Raw genomic sequence first — 9220 nt, 5'->3', positions numbered from 1 at the left:
TTCTTCCAAATTGTAGTCTGTGGGTACAGCAAAATAATTAATAAAAAAAATAATATATTTTACAAAGTAAAATAAGCTCACAGGGGCAGTGGTCCATTTGTCAGTAATTATCTAAATATAAACCTTACATGGCTTAATACACTTTGCCAATTCCAGTGCAATTAAATATTTGTATGTGTCAATTAGGTGGCTATAGAAAGACTGAAATCATCTTATTCCTCTTTAGTATTTGCATTTTTAATATTTTATTCCTTAAGAATGTATCCATATCATATGAACATGGATTGTGTCATAACAGTGCCACAGATCTTTCTGTCCCTCCTGGCCTGGGTTGTGTAATCTCACTTTGATCCCTACAGAGACATACAAACTGTCTGTATAATATGTCTGTAAAATGACTTGACAGGAAAAAAAAAGATGAAACTTGTGGACTTTACACAGTCAGACGTGACACGTGAGATTTTGCAGGAGGCTTTTTTTTTCTGAAGCTGAAAACATGAAGAAAACCGCCAATCTTTTGAAAAATAACCACTGAGGAACCTCGGGACTCTCATGTCTTTCAAGGAGCATAAAAAAAACTGTTTAAGCTGCAAATCTTTACAGCAATGTTCTGCCTCTTTGCATCTTCCTGTACGGACTCCTCAGGACAGTATGATAATTAAGTCATTGACAGCTGAGGTTGGGGGATTTTTGTATATCAAAAAAAAAAAAATCACCATTTTATATTATCACTGATTAAAAAAAAAAGGGACAATTTGGGTACGATTGGTGGAGACTCATGGGAATTTGTACAATAAAAGTGTGATTTGAGCCTGTTTTTTCTTATTTTTGTATGAGATCAGCTGTAAATGTTTAACCCAATGACAGGCTGAGGTGGGTGGGATCAGCCTCCCCAGGCCACTTCAGGACAGGGTACTTTTAAAGCGGACTCACTCTCGAGGCACATGTGATCTCATTGCGGAAATGTCACAGAAAATTGTTAGTTTAACAGTGAGGGATGTGAGATTCCCCACGTCTGTGGAGCAACACGGGTCTGACGCGATGGTAAGGAAGGTTATGCAGCTGTGTAGCTACGACTGGCACAGGCACCGATGAGCTGACATCTGCATTTATGAATGTCCACACTTTGTCCCTGTCACTTTCCACATTGCAGCACACCGACCCGGATTATTCCGCCGCTTATGTGCTCATCGACACGGACTCCGGACTGAAAGGCTTCGGCCTAACGTTCACTTTGGGAAAAGGCACAGAGATTGGTGAGATTTACAGGTGCAGCCATTGCACATCACATTGCACATAAATACATCAGAGCTTCCTGAATCCTGGCGCTTTAACGCTGTCAGAAAGACAACACGAACTTTTAGCTACATTGTTGCTGCTGCGCGCGTTCAAATGCTCCCACTAAAGCCACGAAATTAGACTTCCGGGAGCGTAAATACTAATTGTTGTTTTTTAATGATACAGTTCAGGCTCTGTAAACAAATATTAGTTATAATATTGTAGCAAAATGTTGCCCGTCTCTTCTTCTCTGCTTCCCTATGTGCAGCCTTAAACCCTTTGCTGCCACCTTGTGGTAACGTTTATTAAATGCGATCCAACATATTTTAGGTGTGTGTGTGATCAGAGTACTCTAATATAAATAAATGATGTGATTTAAATAAACTTCCCTGATATTGTAGGTCACTGTAAACCCCCGGTCTGTTCTTGCTGCTTGTAACCCTGCAGTGGTGTGTGCGGTGGAGGCCCTTGCACCACTGGTTGTTGGGAAATCCTTGCAAGAGATTGTGAGCGACTTCCGTGGGTTTTACCGCCTCCTGACCAGTGATGGGCAGATAAGATGGGTACGAGCAGGTACACGAACAATGATGGAGCTTGTTTACGTCAACTGGAATAAAACAGAATTATTTTTCCCTCCAATAAAACTTTTTTTTTAAGCTCTTACTCTTTCCACTGTGAAGAGATTTGCGTCCTCATATCCTGTCATATCCTCCTGAAGAACACTACATGACTTATGATACAGTTTAGCTATATCCAAAAATCATATTTCACAATCTGTTTCATTTAAAATCTATTAAAAAGACTTTTGAAGTTTGTTGTATCTGAGGAAAATTGTCTGCACTACTACTAATGTACTACCGTACCTAATGAAGTGGCCACTATATGAGTATATGGCAGCTTTCTACCTTACTGATACCCAAAGCTCTTTCCAATGTTGCCTTTCTTACACACACACACACACACACACACACACACACACACACACACACACACACACACACACACACTCACACACTCACACACTCACTCACACACACCAATGTAGATAAAGCTGCCATGCAATGTGCTCCCCTGACCAAGCATAGTGGGGGTCAGTGTCTTGCAAGGAACCCTCTTGGCGACCACCCTCAGTCCTGATCCACAGCCATCCCGTCTATAAATGTTTGTTCACAGTATTGATAGGACTTACAGATGCTATAATTAAGTTTTAAATTGGCCAACAGTCCTGATTAGGTCCACTGAAGTTAAATGTGAAAGGTTTTCAAATCGATCTGAGCACTTTTAATTACATTTAACTTAGGACCTACTGTAAATGAGTTATTTACATTTTGTGATCCCCATTTTTTTATATTTTCCTTTTTAATTCTTTTTACTGTTATTTATGCAATGTTGAACATTTAGATGTCTTAAAATCTTTGTCTTGTCGGAAATAGTTAGGTCCAGAGAAAGGAGTGATCCACTTGGCTACTGCTGCAGTCCTAAATGCTGTGTGGGACCTGTGGGCGAGGGCAGAAGGCAAGGTGGGGCTGTTAGTGGAGTAAACCATGTTCTTCACATAAATGACACCTTATTACTCACAATCTGCTGTCATCATCATTTCCTACAGCCACTGTGGAAGCTGCTTGTTGACATGGTAAGGAAACAGGAAATTAGGAAATCAGGCCAAACATGTGATCAGAAGGGAAGTAGAGTGTATTGTGTGTGTCCACATAGGATCCAAAGCAGATTGTCTCATGCATTGACTTCAGATACATCACTGATGTGCTGACAGAGGAGGAGGCTCATGGTGAGACTGGCTTGTGATATGTTTAGTTCAGATCCAGCTCAGATTTCAGAAAGAACTCCTGCCTCTGTTTCCTTCTGCAGACATACTTGTGAAAGCACAGGAGGGAAAGCAGCAGAGAGGTGAGGACACTGAAAGTGGTCATTAATTACATGGCTGATTGGGATCTAGTGGAACAAAATTGCCTCGTAAAACTCACATAAGGGCTTTTAGCCTGCACAATAGGCCCCTTTACTCTACTATTGATCTATTAAACACACTTCCCTCTCCTTGAGTATTTACTGCCTGTGCTGACTGCTTCTTTTCTCCTGCCAGAGGATGAGATGCTGAAGGGGGGTTATCCAGCATACACCACCTCCTGCGCTTGGCTCGGTTACTCAGACCAGCAGCTCCAACAGGTGTCTGCTCTAAAATATACATAACATATCGGTTGTAAGACAAATGCGGTTAGTGACAGCTGTGTTTTTCGGAAGCTCTGCACAGATGCACTTCAGAGCGGTTGGACTAAGTTTAAGGTGAAAGTTGGAGCTGATCTAGAGGACGACAAACGCAGGTGCTGCCTCATCAGGCAGATGATTGGACCCAGTAACACATTGGTAAGGTTGCTTTTGCCCGTACTGTTGTACATCCAGAAGGAAAATGACGGTTTATAATGAGTGTTTGTATTAGATGATTGATGCCAACCAGAGGTGGGATGTAGCCGAGGCGATCAGCTGGGTGTCCAGCCTGGCTGAGTTCAATCCTCTTTGGATTGAGGAGCCCACGTCTCCAGATGATATTCTCGGTCACGCTGCAATCTCCAAAGTGAGAAAGAAGTTAGATTTTTTTTCACCTTGATCATGTGATTGTTCATTGCTGCCAAAGAATATGTCTCTTTTTTTGTTGCCTTGAGTGAATTTGTAATCAACAAGAAATATTAAGAGTTTCTTCAAACAGAGACTCTGACCTCTAGTTATCCATTTCTAAAGATATTAAAGATGTTTGAATTTGTTGTTGATGTAGGCTTTGGCTCCACTCGGGATTGGAGTGGCAACAGGGGAACAGGTCAGCGCTCAGAATTTGCTCAGTTGTAAATAGAACCAATTGATGAAATTATCTTTTGCAACGGTTGGCTGTGTTTCTCCCCAGTGTCACAACAGGGTGATGTTTAAGCAGTTTCTCCAGGCCTCTGCTCTACAGTTTGTCCAAATAGACAGTTGTCGACTGGGCAGTGTCAATGAGAACCTGGCTGTGATGCTGATGGCCCAGAAGTTTCAGGGTAAACGTCTAAACATGACAGTTACAAAAGTTTATGGAGCCCTGAAAGGGACTGTAGAAAAAAGCATAGATATTAGCTTTACTTTTTTTTTTTAAACCTCTAATATTTAAGAAATTATTTTTCTATTATGTCCAATAAGATCATTGTTTTATTGTTTGTTTGTTTTGCACAAGTTTAATCATTTTATCTTGGATATACATGACTCATCTCAGTTTATGGAAAATGGGCAATAAATAATACTATTTTTAACATATACCAATCATCAACCGCTTTACTCAGCTAAAGGGCGGCTGAATAAAATCTATCAAACAGAATTTGTACTGTATTTAGACAACTGCATGACTGTATTAAAACATGGCAGTGACAACTTCTTTTCCCTCAGTGCCCGTTTGTCCTCACGCTGGAGGAGTCGGTCTCTGTGAGCTTGTTCAGCATCTGATTCTTTTTGACTACATCTGTTTATCTGCAAATCTTCACAACCGGTATGAAGGAGTCCTCTTTACCACCATCTTATGTTCTTTACTCTGAAATACTAGAGCACTGTAGTCATTTTATTTTACCCTCCAGGATGTGTGAATATGTGGACCACCTTCATGAGCACTTCACAAGTCCTGTGGTGATTCAAGATGCTCACTACATGCCCCCCAAGGCAAGATGGAAGTAGAGATAAAAACTAAGTCTCTGTGCCTTATTGTAAAAAAATGTTCTTCTTTTTCCTTCTAAAAGTTGAGTAAACTGTGCTTGTTGCTGTCAGGATCCAGGCTATTCTTGTGAGATGCTGGAGTCCTCAGTGAAGAGACACCAGTACCCTGAAGGAGAAGTATGGAAGCTGCACTTAACACAAATGAAGACCTAATCCAACATATCCCACCATGTCCTTAACATTGAACTAGAATAAGTTGAGTAGAGATTGATTAATGTACTCGTAGTCAGAAATGCTTACAGCTTGTTATGGTTTATTACAAGTGCAGAACGCACTTTATAAAGGCTTCATGTGTAATTTGTATTTTACCGCTTGGCAAAGTAACAATCCACTACAAATCAAGCTGAGATAAATTTAAATCCTTTATTTACAAAGTAGATAAAAATAAAGCTACAGTAACAGAAGAAAACACTTTCTTTTGAAATTAAGTGATTTAAAGTGTCACTTTGCTAAAAATCAAAATACCTACTTAAATTTGTGTTTTTAGATTAACTGAGTGTTTACAATATATACAGTTAAGCAGACATACTATACTGTGCATATAAAAATGATTGTAAAGAAACCCTCATGTTTATCTTTAAACTGGGATTTTTACACAGCCATTATCATCTTAATGGCGGGATGAGGGTTGTAATCACAGATTTCAAAGTCCTCTGCACGGAAATCATCGATACTCTCCACGTTTCTCAGAAGCTTCAACTTGGGGAAGGGCCGAATTTCCCGCTGAAGCTGCAGGTTTAGAAAGATGAGCAATTTAAATTCAAGAAGAGAACAGGTTTTTTTTTTTTTTTTTTAATCCTAACATTTATGAAACCTACCTGTACTTTGAGAGGTTCAATGTGGTTAAGGTAAATGTGAGCATCTCCCAGAGTGTGAACAAAGTCACCAGGCTAAACAAATAATACAACATTAGTGAGATAATGGAGGACACATGATCTAGAGATTAGAGCTTTGATAAAAGCTTTACCTTAAGTCCTGTGATGTGCGCGATCATGTAGGTAAGAAGTGCATAGCTGGCAATGTTGAAAGGCACGCCCAGGCCCATATCACCAGAGCGTTGGTAAAGCTGACAGGACAGCTCTCCATCACATACATAGAACTGGCAAAGGGCGTGACAGGGAGGTAGAGCCATGAGTGGCAGGTCTGCAACAACATATTAGTAGACGAATTTTTAAATCCAACCTAATAAAATCGGATATAGTGAAGCTGTAAGAAGGGCTTAGAGGCTGGAATGAGTAAAGTTTAATTTTGATGTTGCCACACCTTTGGGGTTCCAAGCACACATGATGATTCGTCTGTCCTCTGGATTCTTTTTGATGGTGTCAATGACTTTCTGCAACTGGTCAACACCTTGTCCTGTGTAATCTGTTAGAAGAAAGTACTAAAATCATTAGATATATGAAGGCCAGTAATCCATTACTGGACGTGTATAACATATTATTATTATATAACGTATTATAACAAATTAGATCTAATGAAAATGATTCTCCGTTTGGTTTTCCTGCCAGCAGTTCGACACATTAGGAAGTTCATAGAATTGATTACATCAAATATAATTAATACTGCCAACTTGAGTTGGTGTAGTACCCAAGTACTGAGGTAAAGAAATTACCTCAACACTTGAGTTTTTTTCTCTCTAATGCTTGATATTTTACAAAGTAACCAACTGAGAAAACAGTAATGGTTAACTGTTCCTTCATTCTTCCAGAAAAGACATGAACCCCACACACACACACACACACGCAGCTGTGACATACTGTACCTGCATGCATGTCTATGTACTCTGCTCCAAAGTGCCTCCACTGGAAACCATACACAGGCCCCAGGTCACCCTCTTCCCGGTCTGTGAACCCAAGATTGTCCAGGAAGTCCCGAGATCCATTGGCATCCCAAATCTTTACACCCTTCTCTGAGAGCTCCTTGGCATTTGTTGATCCCTGTGACACACATCAAAAATGATCAGAGGGCAATTTAGTGCATCTTGACACATCAGAAATGATGCCAAAACTGTAAGTCATATTTTGTCAGTTTCTAAATTCTCCCCCTCTATTTTTTTTTTTGGCATGTACCCATGTATTGGTAGGTGTTATTCAGTTTTTGGATGCCCAGGAGCTACTTTGCATCTGTTCCAATGAAAGAGAAGACAAAGGAGTAAAACTGACGATTAAGAAAACCTTTCAACATAGTGTGCAGAGTTACACACCCCTATAAAAAAGTAAGATCTTTGTATTTTTTTTTAAATAATTTGTTGAACTGACAATTTAAAAAAAAAAAAGGGAATAAATGCTCTCATCATTCCCACCTTGATAAACCACAGTAACTCTTCAAGGATTCCTTTCCAGAACACTCTTTTGGTGGTCAGCAAGGGAAACTGGTCTAGAAATAAACATCAATTAGTGATTTTATGTTATTGACTAAATCATATCAAAGTAGATTCTATACCCTGACAAGTATTTAAGTCCGAGGGTTTTCTTCACTTCCGTTCTGCGTCATCTAGGCTGCCATTATGTATCAGCTAAGTACAATTCTGTTAGTTGGATTTTTTTTACATTTTATGCTACTTTATTCTGTCCCATGTCATTTATTAATGTGAACACAAAAGTCTATGCATGTTTGTATATAATAAAAGATTTTTAATCATTTTTTCAAATGCCACAGTCTGACCAATTTCCAGAGCCGCCCCTTCAGCTCTCCTATCTAAAGGGTTTTGTCCCCATCCAGTGGAATAAGATAATTCTGCACAGTTTATTAATTGTCCTTAATTGGAAATTTGCAGATACTTGTTTTTTTTTTCCTTGCACTTTTTATTTGGGTCATAAATTGTAAAAAAGTAAAAAAAATGATACAATACTGCGAACCTGTACCTGCCAACTTCCAGCAGCTTTACTGTGATTTCCAGGAAACCTTCAGATCGAAGCAGCAAACTCACCTCGCAGGTTGTATCTCATCTGAGCACCGAAAACGGAAATGACCCCCGTCCCGGTTCGGTCGCCCTTTTTGCGGCCGTGCTCCATAATGTACTCAATTTGATCCAGATACCCGCGTTCATCACAGCAAATACCAACGGGTTTCTTCTCTGCAGCCTGGGTCTTCTCCTCTTTTCTCCCGCCGTCCTCCCTCTGCAGCCCTTCTGTGTGTATTTCTGACGTAGCAGGCATTTTGGGGATTTTAGCAGCGCGAAACGAGCCGGAGCCTTGTTGTTGGTTCGATGTCTGCAGCTGGATTTGGCGCGTGATTCGGAAAAACATGGGCGTGAGCAGCCAGTAGGAGCGGGAGGAACCGTTCCTTATGGACTAACATCTCGCGAGAGTATAAACACAGCGAGCCCTGCCTTGCAAGCTCTTTAGCCATTTCCCAGTGGTCGATAGCGGTACTGTAACACCCCCACAAATATTTTTTCAACTGTGTGATAATTTTAGAATATGTAGTCTAGCCTCCTTGATATAAAGGGGGTGAACAAAATAAGATAAACAATATACAAACACTATAAATCAAAAGCACCACAAACATTTTCTACAATGACCATTCAATTTAATGAACCCCTAAAAGAGTATGTGCCAGGATAGAATAAATGTTTTAAAAGAACGATTCAAGCACACTGTACACCATTTTATTGCAGAAACATTTCAAATCTTATGAATTAAAAAGGATAATAAAATGACAAGCTGTGCGTGTTCAGTAATAAAAATAATAAATTATAAAAAAATGCACTAATAAAGTGCATTTTCAAGGTTCATAAATATCAGTTTAATTGTGCAAGAAAACTCTTTAATGAGCTTTGGCAAAATCGGTGGATGCTGGGATTATATTTTTCTCCATTGTAGTACAAGCCATGAAAACATCAGAGAACGTATATGTGATCGTGCCATATGGGAAACTTAACACAATTGAAACTAAACTATCATCAAATATACACCAACATCATCACATATGTCTGCCCTGGAAGTGTCCAAAGGCAGAAACAGGTCCTGTGTCTTTAGAGATAAATATACAATATGTTACTGTTGTGTTCAGGATTGAGTAAAGTGAGTACATGCTAAATGGCATCAGGTACATCTGCTTGACTGCTGAAAATAGTCCTGTTTCCTGTACCTCCTCAAAAACATCATTCACAGCAAAGCTTAATTCCTCTAGCGCATTCCTCCATAAGTAATACACTGAATTGAAGATTTGATCCAGATTCATGGTCCTGAAATGA

At 39.7% G+C, this 9220-nt stretch overlaps 2 protein-coding genes across 4 annotated transcripts; one reads left to right on the top strand and one right to left on the bottom strand.

The window, feature by feature from the left end:
* The first annotated feature begins 879 nt into the window (after positions 1–879).
* Positions 880–5227, top strand: enosf1 (enolase superfamily member 1). Of its 3 annotated transcripts, XM_067486216.1 has the most exons (15): positions 882–1044; positions 1154–1256; positions 1726–1841; positions 2712–2798; positions 2885–2911; positions 2992–3064; positions 3145–3183; positions 3377–3459; positions 3535–3657; positions 3731–3865; positions 4064–4105; positions 4190–4319; positions 4702–4801; positions 4887–4968; positions 5074–5227. In XM_067486216.1, exons 1-15 carry the CDS (start codon positions 964–966, stop codon positions 5173–5175), a joined length of 1323 nt encoding a protein of 440 aa, XP_067342317.1. In that variant the 5' UTR covers positions 882–963; the 3' UTR covers positions 5176–5227. The 3 variants fall into 3 exon arrangements, with proteins under 3 accessions (XP_067342316.1, XP_067342317.1, XP_067342318.1); XM_067486215.1 differs by having other exon boundaries at positions 880–1044; positions 1726–1851; positions 2712–2911; XM_067486217.1 differs by lacking the exons at positions 882–1044; positions 1154–1256 and having other exon boundaries at positions 1717–1851.
* A 144-nt stretch (positions 5228–5371) lies between these two features.
* Positions 5372–8307, bottom strand: tyms (thymidylate synthetase). Its single transcript, XM_067486218.1, has 7 exons — positions 7952–8307; positions 7325–7398; positions 6785–6959; positions 6286–6387; positions 5990–6165; positions 5841–5912; positions 5372–5751 (listed from the first exon to the last, which is right to left on the bottom strand). Exons 1-7 carry the CDS (start codon positions 8268–8270, stop codon positions 5614–5616), a joined length of 1056 nt encoding a protein of 351 aa, XP_067342319.1. The 5' UTR covers positions 8271–8307; the 3' UTR covers positions 5372–5613.
* Positions 8308–9220: the final 913 nt, after the last annotated feature.

This window comes from Channa argus, chromosome 19, assembly GCF_033026475.1.
Source record: "Channa argus isolate prfri chromosome 19, Channa argus male v1.0, whole genome shotgun sequence".
Taxonomy (NCBI): Eukaryota; Metazoa; Chordata; class Actinopteri; order Anabantiformes; family Channidae; genus Channa; species Channa argus.
The sequence above is the reverse complement of the archived record's forward strand: the minus strand, read 5'-3'. Positions and strand labels throughout refer to the sequence as shown.